General features: G+C 54.1%; 1 protein-coding gene across 1 annotated transcript in view; it reads right to left on the bottom strand.

The window, feature by feature from the left end:
- The window catches only part of cilp2 (cartilage intermediate layer protein 2), a 47,213-nt gene that overhangs the window by 9,503 nt on the left and 12,085 nt on the right, over positions 1-25,625 (bottom strand). Inside the window, exons 2-8 of the mRNA XM_070860760.1 lie at positions 21,297-21,398; positions 17,388-17,657; positions 15,194-15,376; positions 12,606-12,764; positions 8,019-8,333; positions 4,654-4,762; positions 3,399-3,547 (exon numbers count right to left, since the gene is read on the bottom strand). Coding sequence (XP_070716861.1) covers positions 3,399-3,547; positions 4,654-4,762; positions 8,019-8,333; positions 12,606-12,764; positions 15,194-15,376; positions 17,388-17,657; positions 21,297-21,398 — 1,287 coding nt within the window. The remainder of the gene's footprint in view (positions 1-3,398; positions 3,548-4,653; positions 4,763-8,018; positions 8,334-12,605; positions 12,765-15,193; positions 15,377-17,387; positions 17,658-21,296; positions 21,399-25,625) is intronic.

The raw sequence follows: 25,625 nt of genomic DNA, 5'->3' as shown, positions 1-25,625 counted from the left end.
AGCACTGCCCCTCCGACAGTGAGGCGCTCCCTCAGCACTGCCCCTCCGACAGTGCGGCACTCCCTCAGTACTGCCCCTCCGACAGTGAGGCGCTCCCTCAGCACTGCACTGGGAGTGTCAGCCTGGATTCTCTGGAGTGGGACTCGAACCCACAACCTTCAGACTCCGGGGCGAAGGTGCTGCCCACTGAGCCATACAGAGCGCGAGAGGGCCAAGTTTAATCCCCAGTCTGTGCGGAGTAGCTGATCCCTGGAAGGGCATCGTTGGGTCTCTACAATTGGCCTCAGCACCCCTGAGCTACGGAGGGGACAGGTCAGGCAGTGTCCCTTCTCCTGACCACTATCCGGTGATGACGGTTGGAAGGCGTACTTGAGTTGACACTGGGCCACGACTAGCTCAGCTCTGGTTGTGGTAACCCTCATTGTGAAATAGTCTACACAAGAATTTAAGAAAAGCCTAGAATGAAGAATATTTGTGGCTGAACTAAATATCTCACTCTCTGATTGAAGCCCATCCCCCCAGTACCCTAACTCTCCCATCAACGCCCATCCCCCAGTACCCTAACTCTCCCATCAAAGCCCATCCCTCCAGTATCCTAACTCTCCCATCAAAGCCCACCCCTCCAGTACCCTAACTCTCCCATCAAAGCCCACCCCTCCAGTACCCTAACTCTCCCATCAAAGCTCATCCCTCCAGTACCCTAACTCTCCCATCAAAGCCCACCCCTCCAGTACCCTAACTCTCCCATCAACGCCCATCCCCCAGTACCCTAACTCTCCCATCAAAGCCCACCCCTCCAGTACCCTAACTCTCCCATCAAAGCCCACCCCTCCAGTACCCTAACTCTCCCATCAAAGCCCACCCCTCCAGTACCCTAACTCTCCAATCAAAGCCCACCCCTCCAGTACCCTAACCTTTCCTAGTCTCCGATAGGAGGAACAGCCATTTGGGACGGTGTTGAATTGCGACAAGGAGTCCCTACCATCAGAAGAGATGGGGAGAAGGAAGTGTAATATTGAAATCATTTACTCAACAGATAAAATTGGACTTTCTTCTTTAGTTGTTGAACTTTTATCTCTGCAACCTCCTCCAGCCCTACAACCCTGCGCGATCTCTGCACTCTTCCACCTCTGACCTCTTCCATCGCTCCACCATTGGCGGCCGTGCCTTCAGTCGCTTGTGCCCTCAGCTCTGGAATTCCTGCCCCAAACCTCTCTGCCACGCAACCTTTAAAACACTCCGTAAAACCTTTGGTCACCTGTCCTAATATTTTCTGTGGCTCTGTGTCAGATTTTGTCTGGTAATCGCTCCGATGAAGAACCTCGGGATGTTTTACTACGATAAAGGCGCTATACAAATGCAAGTTGTTGGTTGAATAGCCGGCACAGACACGATGGGCCGAGTGGCTCCTCCTGTGCGGTTTCTTTCTATGATCCTATGCTGTTCCTCGGTGGAGCCGAGCTGTGTAAAGTGCAGACGGCAAGCGTGTGCAGGATTCCAAGCACATGTTATTTTTCAGAAGTTAAATTAACAAAACATTGATGTAATAAGACCGTGTCTGAGCTAATCTCGCTAGTGATTTATAAATTAATTGCACAGCTGTTGGAACAGTGGTGAAAAATGCTTCCAGTAATAGAACGTGAAGGCCAGTTGTGTGAGGAATGTGTTTATAATGCCTCTCATTACCAAACCAATTTAGTGCTTCACTGTAGGATGTTATTTAAAGCATTAGATGGGGCCAAGGCACCAAAGCTGCACAAACTAGCAGGACCTAGAGTTTGATTCCTTTGCGTGCTGCTCTCCTTCATGTGGGCCCAGGTTTCTGTTTTTTTTAATTCATTCACAGGATGTGGGCGTCGCTGACAAGGCCGGCATTTATTGCCCATCCCTAATTGCCCCTTGAGAAGGTGGTGGTGAGCCGCCTTCTTGAACCGTTGCAGTCCGTGTGGTGAAGGTGTTCCCACAGTGCTGACTTTGTCGTAGCGGTGGTTTGGTACAACGGAGTGTCTCGCTGGGCCAGTCCAGGGCGCAGTTAAGAGTCACCACATTGCTGTGGGTCTGGAGTCACATATCAGCCAGACCGGGTAAGGGCGGCAGATTCCGTCATTGGTGAACCAGACGGGTTTTTTTTCCAACAATCCGGTAGTTCCATGGGTCACCATTACTGACCATAGCTTTTTAATTCCAGATTTATTTATTAACTGAATTTAAAGTCACCCAGCTGCCGTGGTGGGACTTGAACTCATGTCTCTGGATCATTATTCCCGGCCCCTGGATTACTGGTCCAGTAACATAACCACCATGCTACCATAGCCCGCCCTGCCCTTGAACGCTATCTAGTGACTCTTGCTCGTAAGCTCATGGGTGTGTGGACATTGTGTGAGGGGCCGATTTTAACCTCCTCTCCCCCCACCTCCCCCCCAGCCCAGCGGGAACGGTGCGTGAGAGGAGTTAAAATCGGCCTAGTCTACTTGTAGGCCCGAGGCCTCACCGTGCCTGCCCGGAGACATTTTAGCTTCATTGGCCTTGAGGCAGGCCGAGGCTACTACTCACTGAAGGCTAGCAGGGGCCTAATTAACGCTAAAACACACGGGCTGAGGATGTGAGGGTTCGGGGGAGGTCCTCTCGGTGTCAAACAGGCCATTCGGCCCCATCGCTCCATGCTGGTGATAATGCTCCAAACCAACCTTCTCCCTCCTCTTTATCTCACCCTCTCAACATATCCTTCTATTACTTTCTCCCCTGCCATGTGTTTATCCAACCTCCCCTTAAATACATCGATACTATTCATCTCAACCCCTCCCTGTGGCAGCGAGTTCCACATTCTCACCGCTCTCTGGGTAAAGAAGTTTCTCCTGAATTCCCCATTGGATTTATTCGTGACTGTGTGTAACAGGACTGAGTGTCCCAGCACTGACTGTGTGTAATTGTCCCTCGAAAGAGGATGACTTGCTTTCACGAGTTCCCAGGTGTTTCAATGAAGGACCCGATGTTCCAGTCCTGAACTCCAGTTGAAGGGTGGACGATGTCTGTGGGTGGATTTTTTTAACGTAGGGTGACCGTTGCACACCAGCCACCACACGGGCTTGACCGAGCGAGGTCTTGGTCCAGGGGCAAGGGTTAACCAGGGCGACTGGAGACCAGCTCTGCTGCACACATGTTGCAGTGTGGGCTGGCCCGTGCTGCCCCTGGGCCCTCGGCTCTGCACCCTTTCCAAGGCTTGACATCATTCCTAAAGAGTGGTGCCAAGAATTGGACAACAGTGGTTCAGCCGAGGCCTAATTAGTGATTTATAAAGGTTTTGCAAAACCTTCTTGCTTTTAATTGTGAAGCCAAGGAAAACATATACTTCTGTCACAGTTTTATCAACTTATCGAGCTAGCCACTCGGTCGCTCACCTATAACCGTGAGGGTTGCTGGGGCTGATTTGATGGAGCCGAACTCATTGGTAACCTTGCAGTGGTACTCCCCTGCCTGCCCACGCCTCAGGTCCTTCAGCACGAGAATGTCTTTGTTCTTTGTGCCCAGCAGTGTCCCATTGTGATACCTGGACAAGAGCAAGGGTAGGCATCGGGAGCAGAAAAATACAGCGATGTTAGAACAACAACGACATTCGGATAAGCGAGCTGTGGGGATGGGTGGGGCCTGTCGGATTGAGGAGCAAGGGACACCTGCTCTGATTGGCAATATTCCCAGAGCTTTTGTCACATGACCTCCCACCTGCCAACTGCCCCGCCCCCACTCTCCCGCCATTGGTCGCCCGATACGTCCATCCTTGCAGTGCCCCGCCTCCCCCACAACCAATCGGAAAGCGAACAGACTCTTCATTACCTGATTGGCTGATTCTTGACTGTTAATCAAACAGTCTTTTCTCTCACCATCACCAATATTTTTATATAAAAATCAAAAAAAGTGTTCAAAGAAAATGTAATTTATTTTTTAATGCCCCTATGATTTGTATCCCGGATTGGAGAGCTGACAACCGTCTGATGAGGGCGACGCTGGCAAGGCCGGCATTTATTGCCCATCCCTAATTGCCCCTTGAGAAGGTGGTGGTGAGCCGCCTTCTTGAACCGCTGCAGTCCGTGTGGTGACGGTGCTCCCACAGTGCTGTTAGGGAGGGAGTTCCAGGATTGTGACCCAGCGACGATGAAGGAACGGCCGATATATTTCCCAGTCAGGATGGTGTGTGACTGGGAGGGGAACGTGGAGGTGGTGGTGTTCCCATGGGCCTGCTGCCCTTGTCCTTCTAGGGGGTAGAGGTCGCGGGTTTGGGAGGTGCTGCCGAAGAAGCCTTGGCGAGTTGCTGCAGTGCATCTTGTAGATGGTACACACTGCAGCCAGGGTGCGCCGGTGGTGGAGGGAGTGAGTGTTGAAGGTGGTGGAGGGAGTGAGTGTTGAAGGTGGTGGAGGGAGTGAGTGTTGAAGGTGGTGGAGGGAGTGAGTGTTGAAGGTGGTGGAGGGAGTGAGTGTTGAAGGTGGTGGAGGGAGTGAGTGTTGAAGGTGGGGGATGGGGGGCCGACCAAGCGGCTGCTTTGTCCTGGATGGTGTTCAGCTTCGGAAACCCAAAACCAAAAAACCAGCTAACTCTCCCAGTCGGGGAGGAAAGTGAATCAAAGCAATGAAGACAAATCTTTTAAAAAAGTGCCTCACCAGAAATATTTCAGTGGCAGTGGCGATCCTGTGGCCTTGCAACAGAAGCTCACTCGCTGACCCACAAATCGCACTTTTGTCTCGGGGTGCGTCACTATGTAGGGCCTCTCTGTTGACGAGAGGGAAAGGTGGTGAGGACAGGTGAAGTCAGAACCTTGAAAGCTACAGAACAATTACATTCATCATTAAGCACAAGAACATAAAAATTAGGAGCAGGAGTCGGCCATTCGGCCCCTCGAGCCCGTTCCGCCATTCAATGAGATCACGGCTGATCATCGACCTCAACTCCACTTTCCCGCCCGATCCCCATATTCCACGATTCGCTTAGTGCCCAAAAATCTATCGATCTCAGCCTTGAATATACTCAGTATCAGCCGTGGCTCAGTGGGCAGCACTTTCGCCTCTGAGTCAGAAGGTTGTGGGTTCAAATCCCACTCCAGGGACTTGAGGACAAAAATCTAGGCTGATACTCCCAATGCAGTACTGAGGGAGTGCCACACTGTCGGAGGGGCAGTACTGAGTGAGCGCCGCACTGTCGGAGGGGCAGTACTGAGGGAGGGCAGTACTGAGGGAGTGCCGCACTGTCGGAGGGGCAGTGCTGAGGGAGTGCCGCACTGTCGGAGGGGCAGTACTGAGTGAGCGCCGCACTGTCGGAGGGGCAGTACTGAGGGGGGGCAGTACTGAGGGAGTGCCGCACTGTCGGAGGGGCAGTGCTGAGGGAGTGCCGCACTGTCGGAGGGGCAGTACTGAGTGAGCGCTGCACTGTCGGAGGGGCAGTACTGAGGGAGTGCTGCACTGTCGGAGGGCAGTACTGAGGGAGCATTGCACTGTCGGAGGGGCAGTACGGAGGGAATGCCACACTATCGGAGGGGCAGTACTGAGGGAGTGTCGGAGGGGCAGTACTGAGGGAGCATTGCACTGTCGGAGGGCAGTACTGAGGGAGCATTGCACTGTCGGAGGGGCAGTACTGAGGGAGTGCCACACTGTCGGAGGGGCAGTACTGAGGGAATGCCGCACTGTCGGAGGGGCAGTACTGAGGGAATGCCGCACTGTCGGAGGGGCAGTACTGAGGGAGTGCCGCACTGTCGGAGGGGCAGTACTGAGGGAATGCCGCACTGTGGGAGGGGCAGTACTGAGGGAGTGCCGCACTGTCGGAGGGGCAGTACTGAGGGAGCGCTGCACTGTCGGAGGGGCAGTACTGGGGGAGTGCTGCACTGTCGGAAGTGCCGTCTATCGGATGAGACGTTAAACCGAGGCCCTGTCTGCTCTCTCAGGTGGATGTAAAAGATCCCAGGGCACTATTTCGAAGAAGAGCAGGGGAATTCTCCCCGATGTCCCGGCCAATATTTATCCCTCAATCAACATCACTAAAACAGATTATCTGGTCATTATCACATTGCTGTTTGTGGGAGCTTGCTGTGCGCAAATTGGTTGCTGCGTTTCCTACACTCCAAAAAAGTACTTCATTGGCTGTAAAGCCCTTGGAGATGTGCGGTGGTCGTGAAATCCAAGCCTTTCTTTCAACGACTGAGCCTCCACAGCCCTCTGGGGCAGAGAATTCCAAAGATTCACCACCCTCTGAGTGAAGAAATTCCTCCTCAGCTCCGTCCTAAATGGCCGACCCCTTATCCTGAGACTGTGAGCCCTGGTTCTCGAGAGCCCGAGAGTCTCACGCTTCCAACACCTGAGCACCGCAGAGTTGGCTTTGGGACCATCCAAACTCAAGCTCCAATCTGGATTTGGGTTTTCTCATTTGATCCACTTGTCTAAGTCTGGAGTCTTGAGAAGCAGAAACACAGGGTACCATTTGGCCCATCGTGCCTGTGCCGGCTCTGTGAAAGCGCGATCCCATTAGTTCCATCCTTTCCCCACAGCCCTGCTAATTTTTCCCCTTCAAGTATTTATCCAATTGCCTGGTCAGAGCTCTGTGGGACCCTCGGGACCTGACCGGTGGCGAAACAGAATTTCCCGAACTACAGGAGGTCAGTCTATGACTGTACCAATACACCCAACATAATCAGATGCCTAGCCTAGGCTTACCGATACCTATAGCGTGCTGCTCACCGCTCTCATAAGAACATAATAAATAGGAGCAGGAGTCGGCCATTCGGCCCCTCGAGCCTGCCCCGCCATTCAATAAGATCATGGCTGATCTGATCATGGACTCAGCTCCACTTCCCTGCCCGCTCCCCATAACCCCTTATTCCCTTAGCGTTTAAGAAACTGTCTATTTCTGTCTTAAATTTATTCAATGTCCCAGCCTCCACAGCTCTCTGAGGCAGCGAATTCCACAGATTTACAACCCTCAGAGAGAAGAAATTCCTGCTCATCTCAGTTTTAAATGGGCGGCCCCTTATTCTAAGACCATGCCCCCTAGTTCTAGTCTCCCCCATCAGTGGAAACATCCTCTCTGCATCCACCTTGTCGAGCCCCCTCATAATCTTATACGTTTCAATAAGATCACCTCTCATTCTTCTGAATTCCAATGAGTAGAGGCCCAACCTACTCAACCTTTCCTCATAAGTCAACCCCCTCATCCCCGGAATCAACCGAGTGAACCTTCTCTGAACTGCCTCCAAAGCAAGTATATCCTTCCTTAAATACGGAGATCAAAATTGTACGCGGTACTCCAGGTGTGGCCTCAATGTGTCTTATAATAGCACAGAACACTGCGAGCCGGGACTGCTGGCCAGCCAGAAACAAACTTCACGGAAGCACGGGGGAGACCGGGATGCCACCCAAACTAACGGCGAACCACGGATGTTTCTGGACCAGAGAGTCCCGGACCAGAGAGGTTCAATCTGTATTGAATCTGCTCACACCGTCCTTTCAGGCAGCGCATTCCAGAACAAAACAACTCGCTGCGTAAAAACATTCTCCTCCTCTCCCCCCTCTGGTTCTGTTGACGAGTTTCTGTAGCAAAGGTCTTCTATCCCCTACAGTTAAAAGCTTGACCCCACTGAAGGTTTCACAGTGTGGCATAATAGGATAATCGTCGCCAAGATTATACAGGAATTATATTTGTATTTTTATCTCTGCACACAGAGGGTTGTTGAAATCTGGAAATTTCTCTTACGTAGAAGGCGATGGATGGTGGGAGATCATTTGAAACGGAGCAAGGTGACTAACTTTTTTTGGGTGAGGGTAGAAGGGATGATGGAGCAAAAGCCGGTAACGGGTTGAGATAGGGATCAGCCGCGATCTAATTGAATGGCAGAACAGGCGCGAGGAGCTCAACTCCCAAAAGTGCTTGCTGCTGTGTCTCACGGCCCATTCCTTGCATTACTTGTTTGAGAGACGTGTGCGGGGCTACGGAAAGGGATTACTGTCCATGCGTAGGTGGAGTGTGAGGGATAGTTACTGACCAGCTCGCTGGAGAACGGCCTCAACCACTGAAGCATCCGTGCCGTTTTGAACTGCCTGAAATACGGAGGGAGCGAACTTCTCCCTCGCGACCAGTACGCGTGTCTTGCTGTTGGCGCAGACACCAGGGATCCGGAAAGAACCGCTTTCATTGCTTGTTGTAACTGTCGTAAGCGGCTTCTCCTCCATCGCTATCCTGCTGTGACCGAGGGCCGCCCCATCGGCAGATCGCACCGTGCCCAGTAAGACGTGTCGGTCACACATGCAGCCATTGCAGTCTTCATTCACTTGGCCAAACGCACACTCGTGCTGACACACTGCAACACAACACAGCCTCGTCAGGCCCACTTAACATCCCTGCCCCCACCCTGACCCCACCCCCGCTCCCCACCCTGCTCCCCAACCCGCTCCACACCCCCGCTCCCCACACCCCCCGCTCCCCACCCTGTCCCCACCCCCCGCTCCCCACACCCTGCTCCCCACACCCCCCGCTCCCCACCCCGCTCCCCACCCTGCTCCCCAACCCGCTCCCCACCCCCCCCGCTCCCCACCCCCGCTCCCCACCCTGCTCCCCAACCCGCTCCCCATCCCCCCCGCTCCCCACCCTGCTCCCCAACCCGCTCCCCACCACCCCCGCTCCCCACCCTGCTCCCCAACCCGCTCCCCACCCCCCGCTCCCCACCCTGCTCCCCACACCCCCCGCTCCCCACCCCCCGCTCCCCACCCCCCGCTCCCCACCCTGCTCCCCAACCCGCTCCCCACTACCCCCGCTCCCCACCCCCCGCTCCCCACCCTGCTCCCTAACCCGCTCCCCACACCCCCCGCTCCCCACCACCCCCGCTCCCCACCCCCCGCTCCCCACCCCCCGCTCCCCACCCTGCTCCCCACCCTGCTCCCCAACCCGCTCCCCACCACCCCCGCTCCCCACCCCCCGCTCCCCACCCTGCTCCCCAACCCGCTCCCCACCCCCCGCTCCCCACCCTGCTCCCCACACCCCCCGCTCCCCACCCCCCGCTCCCCACCCCCCGCTCCCCACCCTGCTCCCTAACCCGCTCCCCACACCCCCCGCTCCCCACCACCCCCGCTCCCCACCCCCCGCTCCCCACCCTGCTCCCCAACCCGCTCCCCACCACCCCCGCTCCCCACCCCCCGCTCCCCACCCTGCTCCCCAACCCGCTCCCCACCACCCCCGCTCCCCACCCTGCTCCCCAACCCGCTCCCCACCACCCCCGCTCCCCACCCCCGCTCCCCACCCCCCGCTCCCCACCCCCCACTCCCCACCCTGCTCCCCACCCTGCTCCCCAACCCACTCCCCACCACCCCCGCTCCCCACCCCCCGCTCCCCACCCTGCTCCCCAACCCACTCCCCACCACCCCGCTCCCCACCCCCGCTCCCCACCCCCCGCTCCCTAACTCCCCGCTCCCCACCCCCCGCTCCCCACCCCCCGCTCCCTAACTCCCCGCTCCCCACCCCGCTCCCCACCCCCCCCCCGCTCCCCAACCTGCTCCCCACCCTGCTCCCCCCCGCTCCCCACCCCCGCTCCCCACCCTGCTCCCCAACCCGCTCCCCACCACCCCCGCTCCCCACCCTGCTCCCCCCCGTTCCCCAACCCCCCCGCTCCCTAACTCCCCGCTCCCCACCCCCCCCACCCTGCTCCCCAACCCGCTCCCCAACCCGCTCCCCACCACCCCCGCTCCCCACCCTGCTCCCCCCCGCTCCCCAACCCGCTCCCCACCCCCCGCTCCCCACCCTGCTCCCCCCCGCTCCCCACCCCCCGCTCCCCACCCACCCCCGCTCCCCACACCCCCCGCTCCCCACCCACCCCCGCTCCCCACACCCCCCGCTCCCCACCCTGTCCCCACCCCCCCCGCTCACCACCCTGCTCCCCACCCTGCTCCCCCCCACTCCCCAACCTGCTCTCCCCACCCTGCTCCCCCTCCCCCCGCTCCCCAACCCGCTCCCCACCCTGCTCCCCCCCCCACTCCCCACCTCCCGCTCCCCTGTCGGAGGGGCAGTACTGAGTGAGTGCCACACTGTTGGAGGGTCAGTACTGAGGGAGCGTCGCACTGTCGGAGGGGCAGTACTGAGGGAGCGCCGCACTGTCGGAAGAGCAGTACTAAGGGAGTGCCGCACTGTCGAAGGGGCAGTACTGAGGGAGTGCCACACTGTCAGAGGGGCAGTACTGAGGGAGTACTGCACAGTCGGAGGGGCAGTACTGAGGGAGTGCCGCACTGTCGGAGGGACAGTGCTGAGGGAGCGCCGCACTGTCGGAGGGGCAGTACTGAGGGAGCGTCGCACTGTGGGAGGGGCAGTACTGAGGGAGCGCCGCACTGTGGGAGGGGCAGTACTGAGGGAGCGCCGCACTGTGGGAGGGGCAGTACTGAGGGAGTGCCACACTGTCGGAGGGGCAGTACTGAGGGAGTACCGCACTGTGGGAGGGGCAGTACTGAGGGAGCGTCGCACTGTGGGAGGGGCAGTACTGAGGGAGCGTCGCACTGTGGGAGGGGCAGTACTGAGGGAGTGCCACACTGTCGGAGGGGCAGTACTGAGGGAGTGCCGCACTGTCGGAGGGGCAGTACTGAGGGAGTGCCGCACTGTCGGAGGTGCCGTCTTTCGGATGAGACGTTAAACTGAGGCCCTGTCTGCTCACTCAGGTAAATGTAAAAGATCCCATGGCACTATTTCAAAAAAGAGCAGGGGAGTTCTCCCCGGTGTCCTGGGGCCAATATTTATCCCTCAATTAACATCACTAAAACAGATTATCTGGTCATTATCACATTGCTGTGTGTGGGAGCTTGCTGTGCGCAAATTGGCGTGAGTGCTACCAACTGAGCCACAGCTGATACAAGAGTTTGGCCAAAACAGTATGTGTGTGAAGACGCTGCCCCTTTAATTAATTGAGCTGTCTGTTAAATCAAATAAGAAGATCATATTTCCCCCCACACGCCCCCCCGGGATTGTCGGAGAGTGCTTCGCTTTCTGTTTAAAATGAAAGGACACCTCAGACGGAGGAGTCAATGGTAGACTGTAATTACACAGTTGTCTTACCCCTCGATAAACACTGTGTTCGTTCCTGACAATGATCTGTTCGGAAATGCATCTAATCCTGACAGTGCTGACAGACTCTTCACCTCCCCCTTTGCTTTTGTTCCAAACAACCTCCATGGATAAATGTATATATATATATTTCTAGAAACTTCTACCGGTGATTGTTACAAAGTAAAGCTCGACAAACGTACAGGAATCAGAGGAAAATCTTCTCAGCGAAACACATTTTATTTTTTCTCATATCTTAGAAAGAAAGACTTGCATTTCTATAGCGCCTTTCACGGCCTCACGACGTCCCAAACCGCCTCACAGCCAATGAAGTACTTTTGGATGTAGTCACTGTTGTAATGTGGGGAACGCGGCAGCCAATTTGCGCACAGCAAGCTCCAACAAACAGCAACGTGATAATGACCAGATAATCTGTTTTTTTGTTATGTTGATTGAGGGATAAATATTTGCCCCAGGACACCGGGGATAACTCCCCTGCTCTTCTTCGAAATAGTGCCGCGGGATCTTTTATGTCCGCCCGAGAGAGCAGATGGAGCTTCGGTTTAACGTCTCATCCGATAGACAGCACCTCCGACAGTGCGGCACTCCCTCAGTACTGCCCCTCTGACAGTGCAGCGCTCCCTCAGTACTGCCCCTCCGACAGTGCGGCACTCTCTCAGTACTGCCCCTCTGACAGTGCAGCGCTCCCTCAGTACTGCACCTCCGACAGTGCAGCGCTCCCTCAGTACTGCCCCTCAGACAGTGCGGCACTCCCTCAGTACTGCCCCTCCGACAGTGCAGCGCTCCCTCAGTATTGCCCCTCTGACAGTGCAGCGCTCCCTCAGTACTGCCCCTCCGACAGTGCGGCACTCCCTCAGTACTGCCCCTCCGACAGTGCGGCGCTCCCTGAGCACTACCCCTCCGACAGTGCGGCACTCCCTCAGTACTGCCCCTCCGACAGTGCAGCGTTCCCTCAGTACTGCCCCTCCGACAGTGCGGCGCTCCCTCAGCACTGCCCCTCCGACAGTGTGGGGTCTCTCAGTACTGCCCCTCCGACAGTGCAGCGCTCCCTCAGTACTGCCCCTCTGACAGTGCAGTGCTCACTCAGTACTGCCCCTCCGACAGTGTGGGGTCTCTCAGTACTGCCCCTCCGACAGTGCAGATTGAGGGAGTGCTGCACTGTCGGAGGTGCCATCTTTGGGATGAGACTTTGAACTGAGGTCCTGTCTGCCCTCGCAGGTGGGTGGAAATTATTCCTTGGTCACTATTTCAAACGGGAGTTCTCCCCGGTGTCATGGATCGATATTTATCCCTCAACCAACAATCACAAAGACAGATTATCTGCTCACTATCACATTGCTGTGTGTGGGAGCTTGCTGTGCGCAAATTGGCTGCCGCGTTTCCCACATTACAACAGTGACTACATCCAAAAGTATCTCATTGGCTGTGAGGCGCTTTGGGACGTCCCGTGGTTGTGAAAGGTGCTATATAAATCTCTCTCAATGACCTGAACTGACCCGCTGCGCGACCTCCTTCTGATGAGCTTCCTTACCTGAGCAAGGTGTCACGCCACATTTCTGGACATCGACTGGCCGTCCGACGCAGGTGCGCCTGTCTGGGGTCCGGACACAGTTCCGACGACGCAGGATGTGGCCGCTGCCACACGTGACAGAACACTCGGTCCACGAACCCCAGTCCGTCCAACTGGCCTCTGGGGAATCAGACGGGGTGAGGAAGCGCAGTCAGTAAACGGTTCCAAAGGAGCAGGCCTGGCTGGGCGCGAGGGGGCTGTGAATGTCCCACCCTGGGGGCAAGTAGGGCAACGACTCAGTGCAGAATCTGCTCAGCAAGGTTCCAACACCACACATTCCATTCACGGGCTAACGTTAAATAGCACCTTTAATGCACTAAAACAATCCAAGGTGCTTCACAGGAGCGTAATCAGTCAAAACAACACCGAGACGCATAAAGAGATATTAGGGACAGCTGACCAAAGGCTTGGTCAAAGAGGGAGGTTTTAAGAAGCGTCTTAAAGGAGGAGAGAGAGGTGGAGAGGTTTAGGGAGGGAGTTCCAGAGCTTGGGGCCCAGGCAGCTGAAGGCACAGCCACCGATGGTGGAGCGATTATAATCAGGGATGTTCAGGAGGGCAGAATTAGAGGAGCACAGAAATCTCAGAGGGTTGTGGGGCAGGAGGAGGTTACAGAGATAGGGAGGGGTGAGGGCCATGGAGGGATTTGAAAACAAAGATGAGAATTTTGAAATCAAGGCATTGCTTAACCAGGAGCCAATGTAGGTCAGCGAGCACAGGGGGTGATGGGTGAGTGGGACTCGGTGTGAGTTAGGACACGATGCAGCGAGCACAGGGGGTGATGGGTGAGTGGGACTGGGTGTGAGTTAGGACACGGGGCAGTGAGCACAGGGGGTGATGGGTGAACAGGACTCAGTGCGAGTTAGGACACGGGGCAGCGAGCACAGAGGGTGATGGGTGAGTGGGACTGGGTGTGAGTTAGGACACGGGGCAGTGAGCACAGTGGGTGAGGTGGGAACGGGACTCGGCGCGAGTTAGGACACGGGGCAGCGAGCACAGGGGGTGATGGGTGAGTGGGACTCGGTGTGAGTTAGGACACGGGTCAGTGAGCACAGGGGGCGATGGGTGAACGGGGCTGGGTGCGAGTTAGGACACGGGGCAGTGAGCACAGGGGGTGATGGGTGAGTGGGACTGGGTGCAAGTTAGGACACGGGGGCAGTGAGCACAGGGGGTGATGGGTGAGCGGGACTCGGTGCGATTTAGGACACGGGGCAGTGAGCACAAGGGGTGATGGGTGAGCGGGACTCGGTGCGAGTTAGGACACGGGGCAGTGAGCACAGGGGGTGATGGGTGAGTGGGACTCGGTGCGAGTTAGGACACGGGCAGCAGATAGTTGAATTAGACGCAGGGCTATGAGGGAGTGGGGGGCAGGGCCGGGTAGGGTGGTGTGGGGAGGCTGGAAGAGCTGCACTGTGGATTTAGACCTTAATTGCACCGAGCTGACACAGACACGATGAGCCAAGTGGCCTTCGTTAAGCCTCAGTATCATCCTGGGGAACCTGCACTGCCTGCCCTCCAAGGCCGATATATCCTCCCCAGAGCTGGGCGCAGTGACTCCCGATGGGGTCTGACCAGAGCTATCCCCTTTCCCCCGCTCCTCCACAGCTCCTAGTCTCTCAACATTAAGAACATATTCCCTTCTCTGTCTCTCTCTCGGTTCCAAGGTGGACGAACTATCCACGGCCTATTTACCATGGTCCGCACTGTGAGAACTGATGCAAATCTTCACATAGGGCTGAAAGGGTTAAATCCCGAGGACCGTTTGCACAGACTGGGCCTGTATTCCCTCGAGTGTAGGAGATTACGGGATGATCTGATCGAGGGGTTTAAGATTAAAGGAGTTGATGGGGTGGATCGAGAGAAACTATTCCCTCTGGTGGGGGGAGTCCAGAACAAGGGGCAGGACCTTAAAATTAGAGCCAGGCCGTTCAGGGTGATGTCAGGGAGCACTTCTTCACACAAAGGGCAGTGGGAATCGGGAACACTCTCCCCCAAAAGCTGTTGAGGCTTGCAAAACTTGCAAAACTTGAGATAGATAGATTTTTGTTGGGTAAGGGGATTAAGGGTTACGGAACCGAGGCGGGTTAATGGAGTTAAGGTACAGATCAGCCGTAGTCTCATTGAATGGCAGGTCAGGCTCGAGGGGCTGAATGGCCTCCTTCTGTTCCTGTGATCCTCCACGAGGATCAGTGCGAAAGAGATGCTTTGCTTTTTAACCTCCCTCCCATGCCGATTGTAATGTATCTGCTTCATGGGTTCTTTGCTTGAGAATTCACAGCAACACATCGCTATTAAGAACTAGTTGGTTTATTAACAAAGGCTTAAAAATCACACGACACACTACCAGTTCATCCACCAGGCTCACAACCACCTGCCCCATCGTGGATCCCCCGAACCCAACTGGCTGGGGTTTTATTGAGTCTTGTGAACATCACGTGACTGGCTAAGCCACTCCCAACTCAACAGCTCTACCAACCGGTGAGCATCCTCGCAGGGTGCATATATTACAGCGATAAACCACTCCAAAACCGGCGGTGTGCTTAGCTCTTACCCTGACACGTGGCAGTGCTGCATGCTCGGCGCTCGATGGCCTTCCCCTTGCATTTCGGCAGCACGACGAATCTGAAGCGCATGTTGTTTGTGCAGGTGCGTTGGCGGGCTTGGATACCTGCTCCGCCACAGGTGGTCGCTGAACACGTGCTCCACCCCGACCACTGGGACCAGTAGGTTTGAACTGAGAACGGAGTTCACAAAAGAGAGGGTGAAATAAGCGCTAGCTTTCTGTAATGTATTTGTGTCACGGGTTCTTTGATTAAGAATTCATAGCAACACATTGCTATTAAGAACTAATTGATTTATTAACAAAGGTTTATCACACTACACATTACCAGTTCATCCACCAGGCTCACAACCACCTGCCCTATTGTGGATCCCCCAAACCCAACTGGCTGGGGTTTTATTGAGTCTTGTGAGCATCACGTGACTGGCTCAGCCACTCATAATGCAACAGCTCTACAACTATTTTTAGTTGAACGTAAAATCAAATGTGCCCTCTGCAAGGGCACCAGAATGGCAAATTTCAAATTAAATTTTTACAGTAACTTACATCAAATAAAAATTTGGTTGCCGGGGGTGATGATGCACTCCAGTCCCTCCGGCGCCCACCTCTCGCGGAAAGCCACGAGCGTACCGGTGGACACCGCGTGCTCCATCTCCAGGGACACCCTGGCTCGGATATCAACAGCTCTACAAACCTGTGAACATGCTCACAGGTGCATACATTAAACCTATTCGCACAGGTAGATGTCAGGCTGAGTTTTTCCCCAACATTGCCCGAGGTGTCACCTTTGAACGTGGCACCGAGGGTGCCTGATTTTAACTCCAGGCTGATTCCCCGCTCAGGCCCCGAGTTAAAATTACAGTCGGGTCTCAATCAAACGTTCCCTTTAAGCTGCATGGCCAGGCGATGCCCTGCAGGTCCCGTGCAGCCGGAGAGCCGGCTTTTAGATCGAGAAACCGCACAAGCGGCGAATTCTGAACGGCCCGCACAGCCCGTTAAAGGGGCCGCACACGCCAAAAATAATTCGGAACAACACCGGTCTCAATGATGTCATCGGGCCACAACATGCCTATGTAAAGAAGGACCCTGTTGGCTCTGGGCGCCTGTCCTTGCTGCCCGCTCAGGAGAGCAGTTTACAATTGCAGACGATGCGATTGTGGGGTTCTGGGGTGATTTTAACCGCCCGCCCGCCAGGTTTCTGCTGAGCGAGTTGGGTTAAAATCGCCCCGAATTTGAACCAAGCAGCTGACAGTATGATGTATGTGAAGTATATTCATCCTACTTTGACCTGATTGGTTCAAACATAATGGACCAAAAATTGCGATTGGAGGCTCCCCGCGGGCGGATGCCTCCGACCGAAGTTGTTTAATGAAAGTACCCAGTGGTCCCGGAGGAATGAACACTCGCGCTCCGAGGCCGAGCTGCGCAGCCCAGCGCGGAGGCCCACGTATCCCGGGAGCGTGCGGGAATCCTGGGATCGCGTGGCCTGGACCACCAATCACAATGTGGTATTCTCATTCATACTGTCAACGGGAAAACCCCTAGAATCAAATAAATCACTTCACTTTTTTAAAATTAATAGAAATTGCATTGAATTAAATGTTCTAGAGAAAAATAATTTAAATAAAAACTGTCTGAATTGTGATAAAAATGAACTTAGCTTCATAGACAGGGTTTTTAATATAAAGATAAGTAATAACATTTATTTTTTTCTATCTATTAAAACACTTACGCTGCTAAAAGCAGGTCCAACACTTCCTTTTACCGGGCACCAGAGTTTGGAGGACATTCGCTGGGCAGGAGTTGGGCAAATAGCCCAAATCTCCACCCGCGAAGGCCTTTCTCCCGGGGATGCGGCGACCTGATCACGTGCCGGGTTCGGGCGTACGCGCGTCGCGCCGAAACTCGGAACGTGCGCGGCCTGTTCGGGCGGGGTGCACAGCGTACCCACCCGCAGAGGACGCGATTTCAGGGCCAATATTTTACAAATCGTGAACGGACAAGTAAATATTTTTTGAAACGTGTAAAGAGGGAGAAAGGCAGTCATTTCCCACTGGCACCTCGCCGAGGGCGAGAGCTGGAGATTTACGGTGAGCTGACGAGGGGTGTCAGGCAGATGGAGAGAAGCGGGAGAGAGGGAGAGGTTACAGGGCGAGGGAACGGGATAAGGAGCTGTCCCACATACCGACAGGGCACTGGAAGCGGACGTGGTAGTTGGAGCAGGACCTGCCGTCTGGCTGCTCCTTGTTGATGCACCAGAAGCCCTTGTCTGGACTGTAGTGGACCACCTCGCCAGTCTGGTCAGCCTTCACCCATTCCGTCGTGCGCGTCTCGATGGCCGCTGGCCGTGCGCACACCCGCTCGCGGTAGTAGAAGCGGATCGCCTCCAACCGCTCAAAGTCGCCGTTCCCACCAGGGTGGTCGATGTTAAACCAGGAGGTCCACTCGGTCACGTCTGTGGAGAAAACCAAAAACGGCAAGCATTAACGTCAAACAATCGGTGAAGAGTTGTCTTACCGGGTAACAGCTTGACAACGGGACTTTTGACTTTCCCGGCCTCGGGTGGCCTCCACCCGGCCTCAGCCATCAGCCCTGCCTGCCTCCAGCCCCCTTCTGCTCAATGGGTTATCCAGCCTGGCACTTAGGTTGCACCAGCGAGACCAAGTCTCGGCTTTTGTTAATGATTTGAGCCGAACCGACCTGCCCCCCCGACCTGCCCCCCCGGGCTGCCCCCCCGACCTGCCCCCCCGACCTGCCCCCCCGGGCTGCCCCCCCGACCTGCCCCCCCGGGCTGCCCCCCCGACCTGCCCCCCCGACCTGCCCCCCCCGGGCTGCCCCCCCGACCTGCCCCCCCGACCTGCCCCCCCGGGCTGAACTCGGGCAGGTCTGCCAATTTCCCGACTCCTTTCGGGGCTTAATTCTCGCAACGGGTTATCAGTCAGGCCTCTGAGTCCAAAGGTCATGGGTTCAAGTCCCGCTCCAGAGACTTGAGCATAAAGTCCAGGCCAACATTCCCAGTGCAGTGCTGAGGGAGTGCCGCACTGTCGGAGGGGCAGTACTGAGGGAGCGCCGCACTATCAGAGGGGCAGTACTGAGGGAGTGCTGCACTATCGGAAGGGTAGTGCTGAGGGAGTGCCACACTGTCGGAGGGGCAGTACTGAGGGAGTGCTGCACTGTTGGAGGGGCAGTACTGAGGGAGCGCTGCACTGTCGGAGGGGCAGTACTGAGGGAGCGCCGCACTGTCGGAGGGGCAATACTGAGGGAGTGCTGCACTGTCGGAGGGGCAGTACTGAGGGACCTCACACTGTCGGAGGGGTAGTACTGAGGGAGCACCGCACTGTCGGAGGGGCAATACTGAGGGAGCGCCGCACTGTCAGAGGGGCAGTACTGAGGGAGCGCTGCACTGTCGGAGGGGCAGTACTGAGGAAGTGCCGCACTGTCGGAGGTGCCATATTTCAGATGAGGGGAGGAGGGAGGGGTTGAGGGAAGGGGGAGGGGGTCGAGGCGAGGGGAGGGGGGCGAGGGGGGCGAGGGGAGGGGAGGGGAGAAGGGCGAGGGGAGGGAGCGAGGGGAGAGGGGCGAGGGGAGGGGTCGAGGCGAGGGGAGGGGAGGGGGCGAGGGGGGGCGAGGGGAGGGGGTCGAGGGGAGGGGGGCGAGGGGAGGGGGTGGAGGGGAGGGGAGGGGGGGCGAGGGGGGCGAGGGGAGGAGAGGGGAGGGGAGAAGGGCGAGGGGAGCGAGGGGAGGGGGGCGAGGGGGGCGAGGGGAGGGGGTCGAGGGGAGGGGAGGGGGCGAGGGGAGGGGGCAGGGCTGCAGTAGTGCTGCACTCAGGAGCAGAGAATGTTAAGGGGAGCTTTAATCGAGGTGTTCAAAGTTCTAAGGGGTTCTGATCGAGCAGGAAAGGGAAGAGGCTATTCAGCCCCTCGATTTTAACTCCATCTATCTGCCTTGGCTCCATAGCCTTTTATAGATCGGTAGAAACCATTCCCACTGGCAGCAGGGGCGGGAGCCACAGGCCACAGATGAAGATAAATTGTTTGATGCAGTGCGTTGTTATGGTCTGGAAGCCGATTGAATGGTAACTTTTAAAAGGGAATTGGATCTATTCTTAAAAAAAAGGAAAAAAAAATGACAGGGCTGTGGGGAAAGACTGGGACTGATTGGATTGCTCTGTCGGAGAGCCGGCACAGGCTCGATGGGCCGAATGGCCTCCTGATGCGTTATATGATTTATCAATTGACCTCAGCGTTCCTCGGTTAGGGTGGGATGGGGCAGGGAAGGAACTAGGATTTCCTGGTTCCGATCAAATGCCGGGGTGCGGATTGGCTGCGATGCCCCAGACAGTGGAATAGCCGGTCAACAATCGGGTGGCAGGCGAAGAATGGATGCCCGGACGGGTGAGCGAGCAGGAGATTGAAAAGGCGGAAGAGACGAAGGGAAGCCATTTAGGACCGAGATGAGGAGAAACTTCTTCACCCAGAGAGTGGTGAACCTGTGGAATTCTCTATCACAGAAAGTTGTTGAGGCCAATTCACTAAATATATTCAAAAAGGAGTTAGATGAAGTCCTTACTACTCGGGGGATCAAGGGGTATGGCGAGAAAGCAGGAATGGGGTACTGAAGTTGCATGTTCAGCCATGAACTCATTGAATGGCGGTGCAGGCTCGAAGGGCCGAATGGCCTACTCCTGCACCTATTTTCTATGTTTCTATGTTTCTATGAGACGCAAGCCACCGAGGGAGGGGTCACTGATTGTTGCTGGCGCGCTGTGCCTTTAAATGAGAGAGGGGCTCGCGGAAGTTCAGTGACCTACTTTTGTGCTGACGGGTGACTGAGCAGCTTCATTAGGGGAGCTGTCAATCACCAGTGTCTCCGGGGCGTGCAGCGGGACTGCCTGCTGAACTCTCACTCAAATGAAGCATTGATGATTCAAAGCTTTTTATTCCAACCAGCACTTCCACCACCCAGAGAGGTTTGAAACAGCGTTTTTTGTTCAGACTGCAGCTTAGCAAAGTAACTCACACCAATTATCGCCAGTCAGTGCGGGGCTTTCGAAGGGATACTCCAGGATAACAGGAACAGGAGGAGGCCATTCAGCCCCTCGAGCCTATTCCACCATTCATTGAAATCACGGCTGATCTGCGATCTAACTCCATAAACCCGTCTTTGCCCCATATCCCTTAATACCTTTGGTTAACAAAAAGCTATCAATATCAGATTTAAAATTAACTGATCTAACATCAATTGCCGTTTGTGGAAGAGAGTTCCAAACGTCTACCACCCTGTGTGTGTAGAAGTGATTCCTGACTTCAATCCTGAAAGGTCTGGCTCTAATTTTCAGACTATTTCCCCTAATCCTAGAATCCCCCAATGAACAGAAATACTTACGCTCCATCTGCCCTGTCAGTTCCCCTTAATATCCTGAAAACTTCGATCAGATCACCGCTTAACACTTCTAAATTCCGGGGAATACCACCCGAATTTGTCTAATCTCTCCTCATACTGTAACCCTTGGCTTAGCTGGGGTTGGGGGCAGGAGTCGGATTTGAATTGCCTGCACCCCCCCGGGCTGGGGAGTCTAGAACCAGGGGTCACAGCCTCAGGATAAGGGGTCGGCCATTTAGGACTGAGATGAGGAGGAATTTCTTCACTCAGAGGGTGGTGAATCTTTGGGATTCTCTGCCCCAGAGGGCTGTGGAGGCTCAGTCTCTGAGTATATTCAAGGCTGAGATCGAGAGATTTTTGGACTCGAGGGGAATCGAGGGATATGGGGATCGGGCGGGGAAGTGGAGTTGAGGTCGATGATCAGCCGTGATCTCATTGAATGGCGGAGCAGGCTCGAGGGGCCGAATGGCCGACTCCTAATTCTTAGATTCCGTCCGGAAACCTGCTCCAAGCCACTCACCCGGGGGCAGGCGGATGCCTAATCGGCCACTTCACACCCGATCGCTGGCACTTACGCGAGGCCCGGGAGGAAATATATCCCGGGCATGTCATTTAGGCCAGTCAGCATGTTTCGAACTGGCCCCTCTGCTCTCCCTGCCCCCGAAACCGTCTACGGGGTTAAAACAGACCCCAAACCGCGTGTCCCTTTTACCTGGGCTCAGTTCCTGTATCCGATTGTAAGCTTGTTTCCGATTCCCCCGAATCTGTTTCCATTTCTGGAGTCCGGACCCATTCCCTTCGGCGGCAGCGGAAGCTGTGGACAGAAACACGACTGTTTCAAAACACACAACCCGTGCAATGTACGGACCATCCTGCCAACAGTCTGCTCCAGACTTACAGCAAATGTTGGGAGCTGCGGTAAGGTGGGAGGGATTGGGGTTCGAGGTCACTGCACATTCACCAAGATGGGAGCCTCAGAATCTTCTCCGAGAGCCTCGATTAAAGTTCCAAACTAATTCTGCTAAATTCTCAGACATGTGCGTACACACAAACACGCGCATGTGCAAAGGTATACAAACAGTGTGCAGCGAGCTTTACTCTGTATCTAACCCCGTGCTGTACCTACCCTGGGAGTGTTTGATGGGACAGTGTAGAGGGAGCTTTACTCTGTATCTAACCCCCTGCACCTGCCCTGGGAGTGATGGGACAGTGTAGAGGGAGTTTTACTCTGTATCTTGTTGATTGCGATCACTTTGCTTGGGTTGCTTTGAGTCCATCAGTAGACAGTATGTGTCCCATGTATTTCACCTGGGAGTTCTTGTATTCAAACTTATCAAAGTTTTGTTTGATGTTTTGCTCTCTGCATCTCTGCTTGAATTTGCGTAAGTTTGCGTCATGATCATGATTGGTCTCTTTAAGTGTCTCACCGCGTCCAGTGACCAAGATGTCATCTGCAATCTTGTAGACTCCATCTAGACCCTTGAGGTTCTGGTCTAGTTTCTGCTGGAAGATTCCCGGGGCAGGACTGATGCCAAATGGCATTCTATTATATCGATATGGTCTCCATGGAGTCTGGAAGGTCGTGAGGTAGGAGGACTCTGTGTCTAGTTCACATTGCAAGTAACCTTCCTTGCAGTCTGCTTTAGTGAAGACTTTTACATTTGACACCTGTGGCAAGATGTCATCAATCACAGGAAGTGGATAGTGTCCGTGTTTCAGGGCATTGTTCAGATACTCGTATCTGTCTATTTGGTTTTTGTACAGTCACTAGACTGGATACCCAGTCCATCGGTTCAACAACTTTTGTGATGATTAGTCAATTTTCCAAACAATTGAGTTCCTCTTTTAGCGTTTGTTTGATTGCTATTGGCACCCGTCTGGTGTCATAGATTCATTCAGTTCAATGTGAACTGTCCCTGGCATGTGTCCAAGTCCTTTAAACAAATCTGGATATGCATTGTTGGCATCAGATTTTGATGCTAGCGAGATGTTTGCCTTGTTGGTAGTTTGCGATTCACGTGATTCATTTCCCACCACAATATTCTGATGCTGCACTGTTATCAGTTGTAGCTGTTGAGCAGTGCATGAGCTAATCAGTGGGGCACTCTGGCCCTCAATGATCACAAAGGGCACAACGTATCTTTGCTTCTCCTTTGTATTTTCCAGTGGCACATTACAAGGCCCTACCACTGGAGTGGTCGCATGGTTGTCATATAGTGATAGTGTTGTCTTAGATCCTTTTGGTAAGTATCTAAGAGGTAGCACATTGCATCTGGCCCCACAATCTATTTGCATTTTTACCATTTGATCTTCAATGGAGACGGTAGCTGTTATGTATTTAACCCCTTGTAACCTGTATGACACCTGACCACCAGAGGGCCCACCTATTGGAGTCCCAAGGATCCCAGCATCCCTTGGGAACATGGTATATAAGCAGACCACCCACGAGGTACCTGCACTTTGGAGTCTCATTAAAGGAGCGAAGGTCACACTTGCTCATTGTACACAGTACTCAGTTTCATCCCTTATTATGAGTGTACCAGTAGCCATTATCTTATTAGGATACTTTCTGTCAGCTTTGTCCTTGATTGTGCGATCAACTTTACCAAAGCATTTTTACAGTCATGACTTCAAAATCAGAATCATAACTCTCTTCATATCGTGCATGAACTTTTGGCTTGCCCTTATATTTAGGGTTACGTGCAGACATCGGCCTCGATCCACTCTGTACTTTTGAGAAAAGTGATTTTGTTTGCCGCAACTTGTGCAGGTCTTCCCAAATGCTGGGCATTTAGTATTTGACAGCTCATGTCTTTTGCTAAAATATCTGCAATTGTTTGTGAACTCTTTGTCTGTGAATTCTTCCTTTGTGGGTCGGGGTTTCTGTCAGACAGCTTTGACATCTTCAGAGTCTGTTTTAGTGAGCTTCATGGATTTCATTTGTGCAACTGTGTCCTCTGTAGCTTTACAGAGCATCAGACATTTATCGTGTGTTAGGCTTTATTCTTGCAACAGCCTCTTATGCAGAGTGTTAACAGATATTCTGCAGACTGTGCAGCCTCTGATGAAATCATCCCTCAAATTGCCAAAATCACATGACGATGCAAGCTCTCTCACTTTCACGAGATATCTGTCAAACCGCTCGTCCCCTTGTGCACAGTTGTTAAACTGGAACCGTTCATAAATGATGTTGGTTTTACCTTTACACTGCTCTTCCCAGAGCTTCAAAATAATCTCAATTTCCTGTTTGTCTTCCTCTGATTTGTAGGGAAGATTATTGTGGATATCTGGGGCATCGCTACCAATGGCAGTGATAAACATTGCAACCCTAACTCTATCTGGTTCTTCCACAATATTCCTGATAATTTCATAGCTGTCCCACAGCTGTTTGAATGTTTTCCAGTTGGCTTTCTCGCCAGTCACCTGCGATGGAGGTGGGAGAGGAATGTGCGCGGGAGTTGGCTCCATGGTGGCCATGGTAGCTCGCTACAGTTTAGGACTTTGAATTTGTCACATACATGTACACAGTTCAAATACCCAGAGGACTAGAACAAGTCTAATAGTAAAATATCGTGGCCATGTAATTGTAGAAATACTTCTCAATCGAGGCACTACAATAACCTATGCCACTTTAAGTTTACTTTACTAATGCCTCTAGATTATTTTACAAGCTTATGACTATTTATCGCCCTTCACGGATCCACATGCGATGTGTAGGAAACACGCACTGCATATACTGCTTAACGTCGATTTCCATTGGCTCAAAAAACTCTTACTAATATGTCCTTATTATTCAGTATAAATGCACACGAGGCCCATACTTGAGAGAAGGTCACTCTGTGACCAGTTACCTTTATTAGACAGCACTGAAGTGGAGAAGATGGGTGGAGCTTCCCCTTTTCTACCTGAAAGTCCAGGTTAGGAGTGTCTCCCACAAGTTCACCCCCTTGTGGTCAATGTTCTCAAGGTCAGTTTATACATGGGTTACAATGCTGGTTGAATACATGACATCACCTCCCCCCCAAAGTCTTATTGGGATCACAGGTTGAGTCTCTCTGGTGGTTTACGCTCCCTTGTAGAGCGCCTGAGTTGGGGCTCCGGTTGTTGGGCGCTGGCCTGAGTGTCTGCTGTTTGCGGTGCCTCAGGCCTGTCCGGACTGCCCACAGTGACTGGGCTCTCCTTCCTTTGGTTCCGGTGTTCGGTCACCTGTGGTGGAGTGAACTCTATATCGTGTTCTTCCTCTGCTTCTTCTATGGGGTTGCTGAACCTCCTTTTTGTTTGATCCACATGTTTGCGGCAGATTTGTCCATTGGTAAGTTTAACTACCAGAATCCTATTTCCTTCTTTGGCAACCACAGTGCCTGCGAGCCATTTGGGCCCTGCAGTGTAGTTGAGGACAAAAACAGGGTCATTGACATCAATACCTCGCGCCCTCGCATTCCTGTCATGGTAGTGATATTGTGACTGGCGCCTGCTCTCGACAATTTCTTTCATAGTGGGGTGTATAAGGGATAATCGGGTTTTGAGCGTCCTTTTCATTAGCAGCTCTGCGGGTGGAACCCCTGTGAGCGAGTGTGGTCGGGATCTATTGGCCAACAGGAGGCGTAATAAGCGGCTTTGTAGGGAACCCCCTTGGAATCTGAGCATCCCTGTTTGATTATCTGCACTGCTCGTTCTGCCTGGCCGTTTGAGGCCGGCTTGAACGGTGCCGTTCTAACATGGTTAATTCCATTGCCTGCCATGAAGTCCTGGAATTCAGTGCTTGTGAAGCATGGGCCATTGTCGCTGACCAAGATGTCCGGTAGACCGTGGGCGGCGAACATTGTCCGTAGACTTTCTACCGTGGCAGAGGCTGTGCTTGAATTAAGAATGTCACACTCGATCCATTTGGAGTAGGCGTCTACTACAACCAAAAACATTTTTCCCATGAAAGGACCTGCGTAGTCCACATGGATGCGTGACCATGGCTTGGCGGGCCAGGACCAGGGGCTAAGGGGGGCTTCCCTGGGCGCATTGCCCAGCTGAGCACACGTGTTGCACC

This window comes from Pristiophorus japonicus, chromosome 18 (genome assembly GCF_044704955.1).
Source record: "Pristiophorus japonicus isolate sPriJap1 chromosome 18, sPriJap1.hap1, whole genome shotgun sequence".
NCBI classification, from domain to species: domain Eukaryota; kingdom Metazoa; phylum Chordata; class Chondrichthyes; family Pristiophoridae; genus Pristiophorus; species Pristiophorus japonicus.
The sequence above is the reverse complement of the archived record's forward strand: the minus strand, read 5'-3'. Positions and strand labels throughout refer to the sequence as shown.